The sequence below is a fragment of the Marmota marmota genome, unplaced genomic scaffold (assembly GCF_001458135.2).
Source record: "Marmota marmota marmota unplaced genomic scaffold, marMar, whole genome shotgun sequence".
In the NCBI taxonomy this organism is placed as follows: Eukaryota; Metazoa; Chordata; class Mammalia; order Rodentia; family Sciuridae; genus Marmota; species Marmota marmota.
In genome coordinates, this window is record NW_025999900.1 from 67,231,708 (window position 1) to 67,250,411 (window position 18,704).

Genomic DNA, 18,704 nt, shown 5'->3' on the forward strand with positions numbered 1-18,704 from the left:
GAGACTCCTTCCTCGCGTCCCGCATCCCTCCGGCGCCTGGTTGGCGAGCCCTCCCCCTCGCGCCCCGAGCCGCCTTGTGGTTGCTGGGTGTGGGGAGGGGGTGCTCGGAGTCAGGCCAGGCTTTACCCCACCGGTCGCTTTCCGCTCCCCGGCTGGTAGATGCCTTGCAAAGGCCGCCAGCTCATCTCACGGCGGGGGAATGGAGCCAGGTTCCTCCCGGGGAAGGGTGATGAGAAGGGCAGGTCCTTCTTCTGGGAATCCTGGGGTCCCGGCCATGGCTGAGCCTCAGTTTCTCCCGCTTTTTGGCTCTTCTCGTGCCCCAGACCAAGAAGGGCCTCAGATCTCAGTGCATCCCTCTTGAGCCGACCACTTACCACCCCCATATCTCACTGCTCAGAACTTGGGTCTCACAGGCCTTATGTCCGGACCGCTTGTCCATATCCTGCCTCTTGGCCCTTTGTTCATGCCCATACTCCCCTCTCCAGGTCTAGCACTTGCAGACATCAACACAATGAGCTTCGTGGCCTATGAAGAGCTGATCAAAGAGGGTGACACAGCCATCCTGTCACTGGGTCATGGCTCAATGGTGGCAGTGCGTGTGCAGCGTGGGGCACAGACCCAGACCCGGCACGGTGTCTTGCGGCATTCAGTCGACCTCATTGGCCGTCCCTTTGGCTCCAAGGTGATCTGCAGCCGAGGTGGCTGGGTGTATGTGCTTCACCCCACACCTGAGCTCTGGACGCTGAACTTACCACATCGCACACAAATCCTCTACTCCACTGACATCGCCCTGCTCACTATGATGCTGGAGCTGCGGCCTGGCTCTGTGGTCTGCGAGTCTGGTGAGTGCCTCAGGCTGCCTCAGTTCTGAGAAACTGATGGGGAGGTAGAGGTCAGAGCCAAGGTCTGGACATTCTGCAGCCTGCCCTTTGTGTGGACAGGCATGGCTAATCATTTTATTTTAGCAGCCCCTTTAGACTGCAGGGAGTGAGGGTAGAAGCAGGGACTCCTATTTGGTTGTGTTGTCATCGGATTGAGAAGTGGTGGGGTCTGGACCTGGAAGATCAGGAGGAGTTGGTGTCCTTGAGGGTCCTGCTTGTCTTGGTGGGGCAGGGCTGGTGTTACTTGGCGCTGACCAAGGTGCTGACTGCCCATCGCTATCCTTTTGCTGCCAGAGAGACAGTGTTGCCCCTTCTTGGAGGGAGATGGGGGCTACTCCAGGATCTCATTGTAGTGGGGATCCTGCCCTGTGTTCATTTATAGCCAGGAATTTACCTACCTCCAGTGAAGGCTGGCACCACTGTCCCTGAGCCAGGGCCTGGGGGTGATAGAGTGATTGAGAGCTGTTATGTATGTGTGCATGTACATGTTGGAACCACCTGGGGCCGTGATCAAGATGTGCCAAGAACAACCCTGGGCCCAGATGCAGCTGGATTCCTGGTGGTATGCTACTCAGGGTCTGGAAGAATCTCTGCTGCTGGTGTTTTGAGGCACCTCTCTGGGGTGCCTGGGGCGTGGGGAGCAGGATTCAGAGCCAACTCTGTCAGCTCTCCCTGTGCTTCCTGAGCCAGGCATCAGCCTCTCAGATGCTCATCCCATTTTGTCAGTCTACATACTTCTGCTCTTCTGTGAGGTTGCAGCTTCCTGTCCTTAAATAAGAAGGTGGAAATTGAGCCTGTAAGACCACTTCAGAGCTGTTGATTGCGGGGAAGCTTGTAAGACAGGGTCTCATGTTTGAGGGTAACTTAGAGGAACCCTCAGGCTAGAGTAGTCCTGGAAGATTTCTCTGAGGAGGGGATAAGTGAGTCAAAAATGATGAGACCAGGCACGGTGGTACACGCCTGTAATCCCAGAGACTCCGGAGGCTGAGGCAGGAGGATCACAAGTTCCAAGCCAGCCTCAGCAAAAGCAAGACGCTAAGCAACTCAGTGAGACCCTGTCTCTAAATACAAAACAGGGCTGGGGATGTGCAACAGTGGTCCAGTGCCCCTGAGTTCAGTGCCCAGTACCCAGGAAAAAAAATGATGAGGAGATACTACCAAGAGCCAAGTGAGAACTGTGCAAAGGCCCTGAGGTGGGAGATGCCCCTGAGGCGATAGTTGGCAAGGAGGCTAGTATGGTTGGAGGCAGGGAGTGAGCTTAGGGAGGTAATGGGGTACCTCTCGGAGGATTTTCAGGAGTCTGGCTTTCACCTGAGTGGGAGGGGAGCCCAACTGACTGTGCAGAGGGGAGGTAACTTGATGACTATAGAAAAACGCTGCTGGCTGTGTCAACATAGGACTGAAGGTAGCTGTTGCAGAGAGCTGAGGGCAGTGGGGCATAGGTGAGACATGTGGATAGCAAGTTGGGACTAGCTTATGGAGAGATTTGGAAGGAGGTGGCAGGAGTCCCTGGTGACTTTCATGTGGGATGGGAGAAGTGGGTTGATGGTGCCACCATGGCATCTGGCCCTAGCAATGGGTGTTGTTGCCTGGGTCTGAGAAGCCTCACAGGGACTAGATCTGGGGTTGGATGGGGTCCAGCTTTGCACATCAGTGCTGATATGGCTGTGTGTTGAGGGGGAGGTAGCACGTGCAGTGGGTGCTACGCCAGGAATCAATGTGTTGCCATCAAGTAGGCACTTGAAGCTGTGGTGGGCCGAAGGCCAGCACAGGCCCTGCAGGACAGAGTTGAGCAGAGGGCAGCTATGAAGGAGGCTGGAGAGGAATTGGGGAGACGGGTGATTTGGGGGGAAAACGGAGCTGCGGGGTAGGTTGACTGCTGTACCATGTACCCAAGGTCAGGGCAGGCTCGGGCAGAGCCACATGGGATGGATTTGGGCAGGGTTGGGGTCGGATGGACCTGAGTGGGCCAAAGAGCTGGGCAGCTATTAACAGAACCCGCGACTTGTGGAAGGTGCCAAGGCTGAAGATGGGACAGGCCAGTGGGTTGAGGGTGCCACCATGGTATCTGAACCCTTTTTCTGTCAGCCCTGCTGAACCCAGGCCCTGGGCCTACACCTTGCTGGGGCAGGGTAGCGGTGTCATTGCCCTCACCTGTACCTGAAACAGACATAGCCCATCTATTGTAGCCTCAGTGGCCCTGGGGTCAGCTGACCTCTTGGGCCCTCTGTAGGTCCCTCCAGGTGAGCATGAAGCTGTTTCCTGGGTGGCTGTGGGCTTTGAGCAACCCCCTGACACCTGTCTGGTCTTGTCTTGCCAGGCACTGGTAGTGGTTCTGTGTCCCATGCCATCATCCGCAGCATTGCCCCCACAGGCCACCTGCACACAGTGGAGTTTCACCAGCAGCGGGCAGACAAAGCCAGGGAGGAGTTCCAGGAGCATCGAGTGGGCCACTGGGTGACAGTGCGCACCCAGGATGTGTGCCGCAGTGGCTTTGGTGTGAGCCACGTGGCTGATGCTGTCTTCTTGGACATCCCATCACCCTGGGAGGCTGTGGGCCATGCCTGGGATGCCCTCAAGGTTGAAGGTGTGTAAGAGATTCTGGGAGGGCTGCAGCCTGTGGGGCTAAGAGTTTGGGGTAGAGCGCTGGGGCCACCTCAGCTCTGAGTCAACTGGAGCCCAGGAAGGTGCAGACACCTCCAGGCCATGTAGTGGCAGTGGCTAGGCAAGGGCTCCTTTTTGACCTGGCTAAGGAATCAGGTTGGGGAGGATAGGCCCCTCTCCACTCTTGCAATGGACATGACAGACCTCTGGGGACTCTAGCAGCTCATCTGAGTGCAGGCAGGCTCTGCATGACAGGATGGGCCTGGCTCATGGGGCAGTCCGGCTGTTTCCTGTAGTCTACCCTCCCCCATGAGACAGAGCCAGGCAGCTGGCCCCTTTTAGGGAAGATGCCGGTGTGGAGGCGGAGTCCTGAGGGAGGCTAGGGAAGGAAGGTCGGGCCCCAAGCCAGGGAGGCGGCTGGTGAGTCCCAGGGATTTTGCCTTTTCTGGAAAAGGAGCTAGCCAGGAGCCAGGGCCACTCCCCTCACACCCCCAGCTAAGGGCTGCAGTGCAGAAGGTGGGGGCTGGACAGCCACTGCCTCCAAGACACAGGCCAAGGTCCTCCTGCTGGCTCAGGCTTGGCCTAGGACCCCTGTGTCCCTGATCTCTGCTGAGCTGGCCTGGGCCTCAGGAAGGGGCAGCCTGTGGGAGTACACAGGCTCCTGGCATCCCCACACCTGCCCCCTATGGTGTGGCCCTGCCTACGTGGGGGTCCTCTGCTTTGGGGTCCCTGGAGGGCCCAGGCCCAGGGAGGCCTTCCTCAGGAGGAGCACTGAGGCACTGGTGCCTGTATGTTACCCCTTCCCATGTCCTGTTGAGCTCCTGGCCCCTGCCCTAGATCTGTGGGTTCTGGGTTCTGTAACTGCTCACTTTTTCATGGATCTGGTGTATGTTTTGTTTATTTTGTTTTGTTGTAATGCTCGGATGGAAGCCAGGGCCTCATATGCTAAGGAAGCCTCCACCACTGAGCTGCACTGCCAGCCCCATTTCAGTGGCAGGCTTGTTTGTGGTGCCAGGCAGGGAAGCATATAGTCTACTCTGCCTCAGAGGTGACATTGCCTGTGGGTTGGTGTCAAGCTGCAGGCACATTGCCCATCCCCAGATCCCCCCAGTGGCAGGGGTGTGGCTGAGGGAACCCAGCCATGGTATGTTTGTAGACCTGCCTGGGCTTGATACACCTCTTCCCTGCCTCAGCTTCCCCAAGACCCCCTGCCAGGATGGGGACCTGGGATGGACTCTCACGTACTTCAGGTGGGCTGGGCAACACCCATGGGCTGCCCTGGTGGGAGGAGGTGGAGAGCTCAGACTATCTATCCTCAGGGTAAGCACCTCCTGTTCCCAGGAGCCAGCGACAGCCTCTAATTTCCTGTGACAGCAGCAGCCCACGTACCGCCCCAGTGCTGCCGTATTGTTGGAGCTATTCCTGGCCCAGCTCTGACAGCTGTGCTGGCCTGGCCCCACCCCAACCCCAGCCTTGGCCCTTGGCTGCCTCCTAGAAGGCAGAATAAGCAGTCCCACTGGAGGCCAGTGAGATCCAGACAGTGGATTTGGCCTGGCTTCTAGGCACAGGAGGGGTTGGAGTGGTGGCCAAGCTGGACCAGTGGACTGTAGCTTCTTCCACATGCTCCCAGGCTCCAGGATAGCTCCTGCCATAAGGCAGGCCAGCAGATGGGGGCTAGACTTCTGCAAGGTCCACGCACAGCCCTTTATCCAGGAGGTCCCTATTCTCTGTGGCCTGAGAGCCCAGAGGCTCTGCGGACTGCCTTAGGCCAATCTCTGACCCACCTCCTGCTCCCTGCAGGTGGGCGTTTCTGCTCCTTCTCACCATGCATTGAGCAGGTGCAGCGCACATGCCAGGCGCTGGCAGCCCGCGGCTTCACGGAGCTGAGCACCCTGGAGGTGCTGCCACAGGTCTACAATGTGCGCACTGTCAGCCTGCCCCTGCCTGACCTAGGAGCCAACGACCCACAGGCCAGCACAGGCACTCCTGCCAACCCTGACGCCAGCCCCTTCCGCAGCGGCACACCCATGAAGGAGGCTGTCGGCCACACAGGCTACCTGACTTTCGCCACCAAGACCCCAGGCTAACAGGTCCTGGGGGGAGCGCCAAGGAGCTGGGAGCATCCTGGGGCAAGAGGAAGGCCAGGGGCCACCTTTTATGGCAATGGATGCCTGCTGGGGTTTGTGTTTAGAAACAGATGGTGGGGCGGGGCTTGGGGCCTCCTGGGTGGCCAAAGGGGCAGGCAAGAAGGGCTGGCCGTTATCATCATCTGTGGAAGGAGTACTTCTGCCCACATCCCTGCCGAGCCCAGAATCTGGTCTGACTGCTTTTTGTAGTCAGTGTGAAACCTCACTGCCATAGGTTCTCCTGGGTGTTGAGGCTAAGGAGTGACAGGGTCTAACTCCTTTCTCAGGTGGACCTATGGGAGAAAGGGGTGGAGGAGGGTCAGAGCTTGCAGTGTCTCATAGGGCTGGGGACCATCCCATCCCTGAGCCACTGGTGGTCCTGGGGCTTGGCCGGAAGCCATGGTGGAGCTGACCTGGAGAATGCTGCCCTACCCTGCCCATCTCTGCCTCTCCAGTTGCTGTGAGGACTGTGCTTACCCAGGATGCTGGGGAGGTGACCCTGCTGTCTGGCCTCCAGGTACCCAGGCCTCAGGTATTCTCACATCTAGGGGCAGGATCTCCTGCCACCAACCCCCAGGAGGATCATTCTGCAGCCCTGGCCCAGCCAGAGCCCTTTATGAGTTATCTTTGGGGTCATGCTGCAGCCTGACCTGCAGAGGAATTGCCCAGTATGATGGTTATTTGCTTCTGGTGACCGACCCTGGGCCTTCCTTGGCTTGTGGAGGAGGTCCTCCACGGGGACAGTAGTTCCCAAAATCTCCAAAGAGGGCACCTTTATCACCACCTCTGGAAGACTTAGGGCATGTTTCTCAAGGAGTGGGGGACATGAAGGGTGAGTCACCAGGGCTTTAGTCCCTGGTGGTCACCCCAGTGCATGGCCTTGGGCCTGTGTCCAGCGCTGAGGCCACTGGTGCAGAGCTAGCCGTCAGAGCCTCAGGTGCCAAGCCAGCACGGCTTGCTCCCATGTATGCCTAAACAATAAATGTGCTCTCCCGCTATGCTGACTGGCCTCTCACTGCCTACTGGTCCACCCTTAGCTGGTTTCCAGGGCAATCTGCCCTGCACTTGGCCCTCCTGGCCCCCGCCCCCTGCTTCTGCCTCTGCCCCAGGGTAGTCACTGTAGGGGCTCCAAACTCCGGGACAGTGGCATCCTGGGATTCAGTGGACAGATGGGCAAGTGTGTGGCCACCCCTCTCTAGCTGCAGAGGGGGCCCCTCATTTCTAGACCCGGGGGGAGTGTGAGGGTCCAAGAGTGCTAGTCCTCCATGGCCCATGGCCTGTGTGCCCTCCCTCCCCTAAAGAACCCAGTGACCTTCCTGGTAGTGGTGTCCTGGCCCCCTATTCCCTGAAGTCTCTCACTGCAAGTCGCCTCTGGGTGGAGCTGACATAGCCCAAGAAGCCTGTGTCCCCTCAGAATTGTTCAGGGTCCCTAGCATGACTGGTCCTACTCTAGGGATTTTATCCGTCTCTGGGACCTGGCGTGACCTCTAACCTCATGTCCAGCCTAGGGAACAGGCCAGGAGTTCCAGAGGGTCATGAACTGCTTGAAGGCACCCTGAAGATTTCATGCTGTCCCATACCTGCTCCATTCTGCCTGAACTGGCTTGCTGGCCTTGAGGAAGAGCCTGTGGTGACCCTCAGGGCACAGTACTACACAGTCACAAGCACACAGATCTCAAGGACTGCAGGGCCCAGGTAACTGAGGCTGGCAGCCCAAACTGCTGCCCTGGTTAAGTCACCAAGCCTGCCCTCAGGTAAAAAGACTCAGTACCTTTGAGGGGACGAGCAGCAGGAAAGCCAAGGCCACCCATGGTGCCCCATAGGACGGCTGCTGTTTGGATCTGGGCTGCTTGTAGCCCTCCTGCCCCGACCAACCATGAATCCTGCCATTTCTTATCTGGAGCTCCACCTCGTCCAGTGTCAAACTTGTGGGTCCTTCAAGACCCACATAAATGTCCATTCTTGGTATTGCTTTTCTTTTCTTTCTTTCTTTCTTTTTTTAAGAGAGGAAGAAAGAATTTTTAATATTTATTTTTTTTTAGTTTTCGGCGGACACAACATCTGTTTGTATGTGGTGTTGAGGATTGAACCCAGGCCACACGCATGCCAGGCGAGCATGCTACTGCTTGAGCCACATCCCCAGCCCTTGGTATTGCTTTTCTAGACTTGGTCACACCCAGCTGGAGCACCCCATACAGCCATCTTCTGTCCCCATCTCACCCTGATCACCCTGCAGGGCTGTCTGCATAGCAGGAGAGCAGAGACCAAGTGATGCCCAGGTCTGTAGACCTGGAGCCTGACTCCCAGGGGGCAGTGACAGGCTTACAACTAGTGAGTGACCAGTCAGCAGGTCCCTGATGTCACCTGAGTCAATAACACAGGGTTTGTCATGGGGCCAGTGTTGGAAACTCCCTGCTCAGCCTGACGCTTGCTCGCCTCAAGGCCTCAGTTTTTCCTTGATGAACATCCGTCACCCACTGTGTGGCCAAGGAAATGACACACTTGGCTTCCTGCCAGCCTGACTCCCAGCTCCAAGTCCCTCAAGGCCCTGAGCATGTCCCCAAGTCAGACCCTGGCTCACCTGTTCCGAGGCTCATAGATGAGGATCCCACCCTGGGGACAGGAGGAGTCTACCTGTGGGGGCCTGGCTCCAGGAAGCACTAGGGCCTTAAGATGTTCCACCCCTCAACCAGGAACCAGGGCTGGGTCTTGATGGGGCATGGGTGGCATGAGGGACACTAGGTCACTGAGGGAGGTCATGCTGCCACCCTGTCTGCCAGCCTATCAACCTGCCCTCCTCCCCCTCTGCCTGGCACTCTGCAGAGGCCTCATCCTTTCCTGTGTGCTGGAGAGCTTGCCAGGCCAGGGAGACGATGCCACTGTCACCCCAGCATGGCCTGCTACACAGGTGAAGGGACAGGCCCAGAGTCTCACCTGCCTCTGCCCACCCCGCCTCATTAGGGACTCAAGGGGTTGGGCTGACCCACATCCTGCCCGGTCTGGAGAACTGCTCCAAGCACAGGCTGGGGGCTATGGGCTGCAGGCCAGCCTGGGGGTGCCCTGCCTCTTGGTAGGTAGAGTGGAGTGTCCTCTGGGAGGGGCCTGGCTCCAGGTCTGGGCCTGCAGTGCCCCAGGACAGCATGCAGGAGGGTTGCTTGTGTGTGGCTCTTGAGACTGACTTCACAAACCTGGGGGGCCTTCATCCAGCAGGTGTGCCTTGGGCACCGGCCTTGTATCAGGCCTCCTAAATATGCTCAGGGTAGCCTGGATCTGCCTCCAGGGACTCCCAAGAACTAGGCACAGGTGGGCACATGGTTCAGGTGAAATGTGGCCAATGGGCCAGTGGAGGTTGGGAACAGGAGGGTCCAAGGAGTCCCCACAAAGAAGGGACAGAAATCTGTACTTGATCTTGTGGGCAGTGTAGCTCACATGGATAGCTGCTGTTATCAGGGATAGGCAGGCCTCTGGAGAATGTGAGCACTGGGGAGCTCAGCCTTTGGGCTCCCTGGGAGAGCCACTTGGGCTCAAGGTGGGTGGCATCCTGTGGATGAGACAGTGCCTTCTCAGTGGGCTCCTGAGTGAGTCTTATCAGCAGTGGGAGCACAGCTCACAGCTTGCCACGGTTGCTTCTGCCCTAGTGAGACCACACTGCTGCTGCTGAGAAGCCCTCCTTTTCCCATCTGCTTCAGAATTCAAGGCCAGAATTTGGGTCCATGTGAGGTCTTTAGACCCTTGCATATCTTTTGCACCTCAGGGCGTTTGCGTGGTTATCAGGATTACAGGAGAGATTTGCAATGGAGACTTATGGAAAATCCAGGTCATCTGCTTATGGGTGCTGTGGACTGGAGCTGGAAGCAATACTGCCTGGGCTGGGCACAGGCAGATGGCACCACATTTGACCTCAACAACCTTCCAGGCAGATGTATTGGTTAGTGGCCACCACACACATCCTGCACACAACCGCCAAAACTCTGCATGGTGTTGAGTTGTGCTCTTGGGCAGCCTCAGCAGGGCTCACTCTTGTGTTGTGCTCTGCTCTCCTCCTGCTGGGACTGGCAGCCAGCATCGCATGTTCAGGCATGGCAGGGGCCAGCCCAGATACACAGGTCTTCGCAAGCCTTTGCTCACTCCCCTGTGCTGGTCATGCACATCTCATGTTGAACCCAAGCCCGAAGGTTGGAGAGACCCTGTGTTGCTAGGAGGAGGAGCTGCAGGATCACAGCTAGGCAGGAGGGCTGGAAGGTGAAGGAACAGGACCCTTCTGCCTTTGCTGACCCAAGAGCTGAGCTTAAAGAGATGACTTGGAGCAGGGTGTGTTGGCCCCAGAGCCTCTGTCAGTACAGCTGGCCTGGCCAGTCTGGGAAGCAGGCTCTGTACAGAGGGTCATCAGCAAGCAGGGACTGTGGTGTTGCTGCTGGCCCAGCCCTAGCGTTGGCCTGGACAGCCTACATAGAGTCTCTGTGCCCAGGGGCCTGTGGGTTTCAGCCCAGGACGAGGGCGTTTCAAAGTCAGGCTGCCTCTGAGGCGGGAGGGAATAACTCAGCTCCCACCAGGCTGAGAATAGCTCAGAATTGGGTCACGCTCACCGAGAGCTCCGGTCACAGCCTCCAGCCTTTGACAATAATCAGCTTTCTCCCGACATCTGTCCCTTCCAGGGGGAGGCAAGAGCTGGCATATTTGCTGAAGAAAGTGGTGGGGAGAGGAGGCTATTTTTAACGGGGAGTCTTGCCTCACCTGCACCCCAGTGGCTGGTCCCACACCCTCCATCCCAGAGGCTGGCAGCCTCCCCCTCCTGCCTACCCTGTGCCTCCCTCCACTTCCAGGATCAGCAACCTCCCATGTGAGCCAGGTGGTGAGAGCAAAGCACCTATGGGTGCCCTGAGGATGTCAGGTGGGGTCAGCCAAGAGGCTGGAACCTGGGCCACCCCTCCTGTGCCCTGGTTGGCCTGGTCCTGTCTTCTGAGGGTTGGGTGGCCACATGCTGCCGCCCAAAGTCCCCTATCCTCTGAGCCCTGCTGACCCATCCTGGGCTCTCCCCTCTACTATGGATAAAGGAGACCTTAAGCAGACACCCTCCTCAGACTCTAGGGGCTCAAGTTCCTCAGGCCCAGGGTCCTTATCCAAGGTGGCACCTTGCCAGCCCACTCAACCCAAGCTCCCTAAGCACATTTCCACAAAGGCTCCAGCTGAACGTGCTAGCCTGCAGCAGCAAGCAAAGGCAGCCTTCGTCCCCCTTGGGTCCTCCAGGGGCCAGGACCCTCATCAGCCTGTTCTGGTTCCAAACCCTGTGCCCCTCCCCTGCCTCCCAGTCTGCCCCAAGCAGCCCAACTTGAAACTTGGTTTCCAATTGTCCTTCAATCCCTGGCCCTAGGGATGAACCCATGTGTCCCTCCCTGTCTGGACACAGGTGTGTGTTTGGGGGAGGAGTGACACTTCTTAAGAGCTCAGTTCCTTCCACCTTTGGCATTAATGAGGTGTGTCATGCCCAGGTAGAGTCTTCAACCCTCCATCAGTGGCCACCCAGCCACCCAGGCTGGGCTCCTGCAGAGGAGGGGACTCTAGCTTTCTCTCCAGATGTGACTGAGTGCAGGTGTACCCAGGCAGCATCTGCATCTCCTGGGAGCTCTGAAGAGACGACTTCAGGTCCACCCCAGACCTCTTCATCTGAAGGTGCATTTCAGCCAGGCTTGGTGGTGCACACCTATAATCCCAGTGGCTCCGGAGGCTAAGGCAGGAGGATTGTGTGTTCAAATCCAGCCTCAGGGGCTGGGGATGTGGCTCAAGCGGTAGCGCGCTCGCCTGGCATGCGTGAGGCCCGGGTTCGATCCTCAGCACCACATACAAAGATGTTGTGTCCGCCAAAAACTAAAAAATAAATATTAAAAAAACTCTCTCTCTCTCATCTATCTTAAAAAAAAAAAAAAAATCCAGCCTCAGCAACTTAGTGAGGCCCTAAGCAACTCAGCAAGACCCTGTCTCTAAATAAAATATAAAAAAGGACAGGGGGTATGGTTTAGTAGTTAACCTGGGGTCAATCCCTGGTACCCCCAAAAAATAACTAAAAAGGCACATTTCAGACAGGGTTCTGAGGGACTGGAATAGCATTGAAGTTTGAGAAACACTAGTTTAGCTAATCTTTGTCTTCTCTTTGCTGTAGCAACTAGGAAGCTCAGCCAAATTTGCTGCCCATCTAACAAAAATGTACAGAATTTTATCATTTCTTCTTCTCACCTAGTTTTGCCTGAGTCTTGCCCTCCTCCTCCCAGAGTATCCTTGAGAAGACTGAGATAGGTGATGTCACAGGCCTTCAGAGCCCATGTCCTTGCTGCCACTTGGGTACATGCCAGTGAGTAGTATATTAGGGTACCAGGCACATCCTTGTGACATAGTAGATGCCCTTTCCTAGGTAAATGTTCCTGCTACATGTCAGGCACATGTGTTTTGATTCTTTACAGACCACAAAGCAGTTCTCATGTTCCAGGTGTCTGAACCATTCCTAAGCTTCAGCCATTTCATGTTCAGGAAACATCCATGAACCTGAGGTTCTCAAATGTGGTCCCTGCACCACATTTGGGATTGCTGTCTCTCCAGGTGATTCCACCCCACAGCTGCCCTGGGACCCCTGAAGGCAGAAACTGGAGGCCCAGCACAGTGCTGTGCAAGGACCTCATGGAGTCTCATCGGCAAACTGAATGTTTCATTTTAAAAAATGAGGTAACTGGGAATTGAACCCAAAGCCCTCTTCCATCATTTCAAAGTAAAATAAAAAGGGCTGGCAGAGTTCAATCCCCAGCACCACAAACAACTTTTACAGATAACTCAGGTGGGTGGATGCAAGGGAAGAGCAGAGTTGGTACGATGAAGGGAGGTGGGCCCTTATGCTGCTGGGAGATGGGTGCTGGGCTCCCCAGCCCTCTCTCTTGTGTTTCGTTGACCTCTTCCATAATCAGATGTGCCCAGCACCGCTGCTCCCAGCCTTGCCTTCACCAGGGTCCCTCAGGTTCTCCAGCATTGGGACGGCATCAGAGCCTGGGGAGGAGAGAGCAGTGGGTCTTGTACTGTAGGGCAGGTGGGGAGAGAGGGGGTGGCTCTGTCCCTAGCAAGGGTCACTGTGTGTCCATCCTCTATTCCTCCAGGCGTGGCTGTCAGCCAGGAACAAGTTCACTGTGGGTTAGGATGTGTCCCCAGCATGGCCCAGCACTGGGGCAGGAGGAGAGCAGAAGCTGGAGGCTGAGCTGCCCCCACTTTTGCCCCTCAGGAAGTGCTGGCTTCTTCTGATCGCTCCAATGCCAGGGACCTCCTGTGTCCTCCTTCCAGACCCTCCTGGCAATTCTGCTTTGCCTTCCCCAGCCCTGCTGTCACCCCAGAAGATAGCTCAGAACCATGTTTCCTTGCACCCTAATCTGTGGACAGTAGGATCTGCCCATTTAACAATCCAAGAGTCTTGACCAGCATATACACCCACGAGACCACCTCAGCCCTGCCAACCCTCTCCCAGGCCTGCTTCCTGTTACATCAATCACACTTGCGCAGCGACTGGATTGGCACACTGGGGCAAGAGACGGAAATGTGCGGTTTCTGAGCAGACTGGCCTGCCCAGAAAGCCCCTCTGTGGCAAGGAACTGGCTCATGGTCGTCAGCAGTGCCCAGCTGCCTGCACTGGTCTCCATGATCCCCAAGAGAACTGGACAGTGTGGGCTGCTGGACATGCAGGGTGAGCGAGGTCCCTGGCCTGGCTTCTGCCCAGAAGCCTGGGGCCTGTGAAGGCCTGGCCTGCTGAGGAATGCAGCCCAACTGTGGGTGGCGGGCAGCTGAGGGACAGGGACAGTGGGGGCAACAGAGGCATGTTGCTAAGCTACAGGCACAGTGGACACTCAGAGCACCAGGCAACAGGGAAGGAGGCATTTCTTGGTGGGGGAAAGCTTGAGACCTCAGGCCACTGGTGTCCCCAGGAGGTCCAGGTGCACTGGCTGCCTGTCCCCTCAGGTGAAATGTGGTCTGCCTCTAGTAGGCCTTTGACCCAGACCCACCGGCTGGCCCTTCTATCCAGCCTGCTCTCTCACTCCTACCCTGACAAGGAGGCCTGTCCTCTGCCCCTCCTCCCTTCCTTTGACAACTGACCCTCCCACTGCAGCATGTAGCCCCTCAGGGCAGGGCTTGGAGTTGTAGTGGAACTCCAATCCCCATCCCCAACTCTGGATTCAGTGCCCACCTGAGGCCCCAGGGCTGTCCCAGTGTCCTGCTGGCCACCGCTGGTCTGGGACAGAGACTGGGTTTGTTTTGCTCTGGTAGGGCTCCACTTCCTCCCTCCGTGGAGAGACTGCTAAGGAAGCTCCAGGGCTTTGGTGCTGCCAGCTGGCCCTGGGGGCAGTCATTGAGGGCCTATAGCCTCCTACTGGCCCACCACAGTCGCTTCCTGAGTTCCTAGGTCCCACCCCCAGGCCTTTGCCCTCATGGTGTTCTGATGCACATCCTCCAGTGCCCCTGGGGACCTCCTGCACTGGGGGTTGGGCCTTCAGAAACCCTGATCCTTCCCCATGACACCCATCTTGGCATGGTGGGGAGGTGCTGGGTCCCAGCTGAGCTGCATGTTCCTGGTGGTCCAGGATCCTGTCCAATTCTAGGTCCTGCAGTTGGCGCTCGGTAGATACACTGTGGCGCATTCGAGGCCACATTCCATCCTCACATGCACATGCAATTGGAGTCCCTGCTACTGTTAGCACAGTTTTTACTACCTGATCTCTGCCACGGGGAGGGGGGGGGGGCCGAGCCCAGCCAGCAGGTCAGTGAGGTGACGTTTGCTCCTCCACTGCAACAATGTGGGAGCAGCAAGGCTGAAGAAGGTGGGGCTGGGAGTTTTGAGCCAAGTGCTCACCCTCCAGGAGCCTTAGTCCCCCTCAGTGCCCAGGAGCTGCCCAGAGAAGTGCCCAGGAACATCCCAGGCTCACTGCTCTTCACTCCACCCCTGATGCACATGGGCACCAAGAGCCTTGGAGACATGGCTTTGACAGCTGATCAGCACTGTTGGGATGGTCACCCAGCGCCCACCCGGGCCAGGGGACACAAGCTGCCCAGTCCACGTCCTAATGCTTCAGTCCCCCTCTACTGGACCCTATCGTGTCCTGGGAACTTGCCTGCCTGCCTTGGGGACCCAGGCAGACAGCTGGCCCAGCCCTCCGCCAGGCCTTTTGTGATGGGGGTCTGCTCGCAGCAGGTGCTGTCACTTAGGGGGAGGTAGCAGCTCTAGTGCCACTCTGCTTCCCAGGGAGGAAGTCCAGGCCTTCTACTGTTGAGCTGGGGCCCCTCAGGGTCTCTCCTAGGCCAGGAGCTGGGGACAAAGAGGCAGCTGCCATTCAGGCAGGGTGGGGGCCCACAGTCTTTGTATGTGCCCAGCCCCTCTTGGTGACCTCACCACCGGCCAGAAAAGGGCCCTTTCTTCCCAAAGGCGGCAGTTGGGAATCCGCCTGGGGACAAAGCCGCTGCCAGGCGGGGAACCAGTGAGTGGCCGCCCCCCTCATGGCATAAATTAGGGGTGGGGGAGGGGAAAGCCGGTACAGCTGGCGCCTGGGGGAATTATGCATGATTGTGCCTGAGAAGACACCCCTCAATTCATGTGGGGTGCAAGGGGCTGGCCTCTCCAGGCTCATTCATTCACGGCTTTTCCTTCCTTCATTCCACAGATGGATGCCAGGCACTGGCCCCAGCACAAGGGGATGCAGTAGAGGTGATAAGTGGGGGGCTTTCAGTCCAGAGGAGTTTGGGGACAAGTGGATCACAGCTTCTCACTGCCCCAGTACTTGGGTCAGTTGGAGAGACCCTGTAGCCCTAGCAAGCACTGTCACCAGCCGGGAGGGGGGGATGTCACAGCCACCCAGCCTGAGGTCACACAGAGGCCTCTGAGGGGCTTCAGAGAGGCCAAGAAAATATTTGCTTTTCTATGTGTGGTGTCAAGTGACACCTCCACCCCTCATGTGGGGCCAAGGAGAGCTTCCTGTCCCCAGGGTGCTTCACAAAGCCGCCTCACAGTCCTGCTGGCCCTCAGCCTTTCCTGGCCTCTGTGGCCTCTGCGGGGCACTGTTCCCCACCCCTGGAGGAATGGGCATCAAGGTGGCCAGCAGTGGACAGAACAGACAGGTGGCCTAGAAGGCTGACTGGCTGGGGTCATGCTGAACCCTCAGGCTGCCTCACAAGTGCCCATTTCTCTGTCCAGTGTCTAGTGGGAGGCCCACTGCCCAGGATCCCCAAGCCTCTCTCCTCAGCCTCCCCAGGCATGGACCCTTGTCCCAACCCTGAAGCTCTGAGTGCTGATGACTCAGCAGGAGGAGGCAGTGGGCCCTGGGGGTCAGGCCAGGCTGAGAGGCAGGCCCTGGTGTGCTGGGCCATCAGCTGATGCCCAGGAGGTCTCTCCACTGCCCTAAGCCAAGTTCAGCCCTGGTGGTGTCCTGGCCACACTGAGGACAGAGAGTCAATTGGGTGCTCAGGGGCACGAAAGGTCCTGCCTGCAAAAGAGGAAAGCTGGTGGCTCTGGGCTTGACTCAGTCCTGACCTGGGGGTTCTGGGCCGGGGTCTCAGATTGGCATGGCAGAGGCATTGCAGTCACCAGCAGCACAGAGACCCTGAGATTTCTGGGGCTGGGAGACTTCCAAAGCCCTGCTGGGTCTACAGCCACCCAGAGGCAGGGTGCACCTACTGGGCACTGGACCACCCCACACCCCATCTTTACCCCCATTCATGGATTAACAGAGTGAGTCTCTGCAGATCTGACCCAGGCCAAGGCTCCCGGGGCATGAAGCCACCAAAGACTGGGGTGTGCAGCCCCACCAGGAGACAGAACAGCCCTCTGCCCCCTCCCCAGCCGAGCAAGCTGGCGGGGGCGGGGCGTAAGTAGGCCAGTGCTTTGTGCAGCCTACGTTGCCATGGTGCCACTGCAGCCTGTGCGAGCTTCCTTTTGGACCTGTTCCCAGGACACCCCGAGCCAGCCGCAGGCCCTCCCAGCCCCTGCCAAGGCCCCATCCAGTCAGGGGCTGCTCACAGGCTTGGAGCCCTTGTCTGTCCCCGAGCTTCAGGGGCAGTGTCTGAGCCACCAAGCACACACACACCCCCACCTCTGTCACTCACACAATGCTGTCCACACTGGTGCCACATACTTGCAGACATTTGTGTACCTCACATGCACCCATGCATGCACACACGTGCCACACAGCACACACACTCACTCACATATCCACACTGCATACCTGCATACAGCTACACAGGCACACACTGAAGCTGTGAGGACCACAAGTCCCTAAGAGCTTGGGCTCTTCGGGTGGCCCTCCACAGAGCTGAGCCTCCAAAGACCCCCAGGGCCCAAGGGACAGCCCAACCCAGAGGCCCAGAGACCTTGGCCCAGACCACCTCACCACATCTGTCGGTTTGCTGGACTCAGAGGTCATGGTTGAATCTGAGGAGGGGCCTTGAATTCAAGTGAAAAACCAGCCTAAGTGGAAGTGTGAGTGGCAGGGCATTGCCACCACCAGCCTCAGGGACCATGGGAGACTCAGGGACCCATACTGAGAGGCATGGGACTTGCTGGGCTGAAGGGTCACATATAGGCACCCCTTGCACAATGTTGTGTGTCACACCTGGCACTAGATATGAGTCACCTCATTTGATCCTCAACCCCACAATGCAGTGGGTGTTGTGGCCCCATTATAAGCAGAACACAGTGGCCCAGAGAGCACTGGTGGCAGGGTGGCAGGACTCAGTCTAAGTGTGAGGGAGGGTGGTCTCTGGGCCTGGCAGAGTACTGGAGCTGAGGCACACAGAGGCCCTGGATGGCCCAACCCAACTTCGTTGTCAGCTGACATCAGTGGCTGGTTTGAGCGACTGTGGAGGGAATTGGCCCTAAGTGTTCCTGGCCTCCCCAAATCCCTGCTAATGAGGCCCTCACTAAAGGTGGGTGAGGAGAGGGTGGCTTCCCTGTGGTTGGTGCCCTGGAAGGGGCAAGCTGGGAAGGCTAGGGCCCTTTCCTAGGGGGAGAACACACCCAGGTCTTCTTTGAAGACCATGTCTGGAACCTTTGGTCTGCTGCTTCAGCCTCCCTGTCTGACCACAGAGAGAGGGTGGATCTGAGGAGCAGGAATGCTCAGCAGGACTGGGGGGAAGAGGAGGGACAGACAGCCCCCACCAACAGTGGGCAGTGTGGTTCCCACCTGCACCTCTCCCCATGAACCTGTTCGGCATGGTCTTCAGGGTCAACACAGGTCTGCTAGACCCCAGGCCCTGGAAAAGTATGGGATTCCCAGACCTGTCAATCCTGTGGAGAGGCCTGAGCAAGGCTGCAGTGCCCAGGCTTTCAGGCAGGGCCTCAGCTTGGTCTACCGCAGCGCAGGGGGCAGGGCAGAGGAGCTCTTGCAAGGCATGCTGCCCCTGGGCAGGGCAGGGAGGGGCTGAGAGGCCCAGTGGGTTCTTGGGGCAGGGAAACCACTTAGGAGTGAGAAGCAAGAGAGGCTTCATGGACAGCCCATGCTACCTTGTGGTGAGTGGGTCAGCCAGAACTGGGCTTGGGTTTCTGGGTGACTAGGGAGAAAGGGCAAGGCAGGAGGTGGCCAGACTTGGGGATGGGAGATGGCCAGAGGAGGGCCTGGCCTGCTTTTGCAGCTGCAGTGCCCAGCACTAAGCCTTATTTTTGGCAGTAGTGTCTGCTCTGCAAGGCTGGGTTGGGGGATAGGTCAGTCTCCATCACTGTGCCTTGGGACACCCACCAGGCCCCATGGGAGAAAGCGAGGCTGCTGGGGCAATGCTTTTGTCCTATACACCCTGCAGCATCCAGGTGTTTTGGGCAGTGTAGAGTTGGCCTCACAGGCATGCGGTGGACATGACTCCTTGCCTGTGCACTCCCCTGAGCTGCCAAGCCCACTGTGTCATATGGGGACCATGCCGGCACACAACAGGTCCTTCAAGGCCTGATTGTTCCACATCTGCTGCAGGGGAACTGAGGCCTGCCGTACAACAAGGCTCTCTAGGGCCCCTGGAGACCCAGTAGCGTGGGGAGAGGCCTGTGCAGGGTGGAGACCATCCCTTCCTTTCCCTGTCACCTCAGGCAGCCTTC

The 18,704-nt window shown here is 57.8% G+C and overlaps 1 protein-coding gene across 3 annotated transcripts in view; it reads left to right on the forward strand.

Moving 5' to 3' along the window:
- Positions 1–7,654, forward strand: part of Trmt61a (tRNA methyltransferase 61A) — a 15,213-nt gene extending 7,559 nt beyond the window's left edge. For 2 of the 3 annotated variants that reach the window (XM_048799432.1, XM_015496061.2), the window contains 3 exons: positions 486–842; positions 3,202–3,468; positions 5,286–6,609. In XM_048799432.1, the coding sequence (XP_048655389.1) occupies positions 512–842; positions 3,202–3,468; positions 5,286–5,572 (885 nt within the window). In that variant the 5' untranslated portion in view covers positions 486–511 and the 3' untranslated portion in view covers positions 5,573–6,609. Of the gene's footprint in view, positions 1–485; positions 843–3,201; positions 3,469–5,285; positions 6,610–7,114 lie in introns of those variants that run through there. The other variant, XR_007346035.1, reaches the window with a different exon arrangement.
- The last annotated feature ends 11,050 nt before the right edge of the window (positions 7,655–18,704 follow it).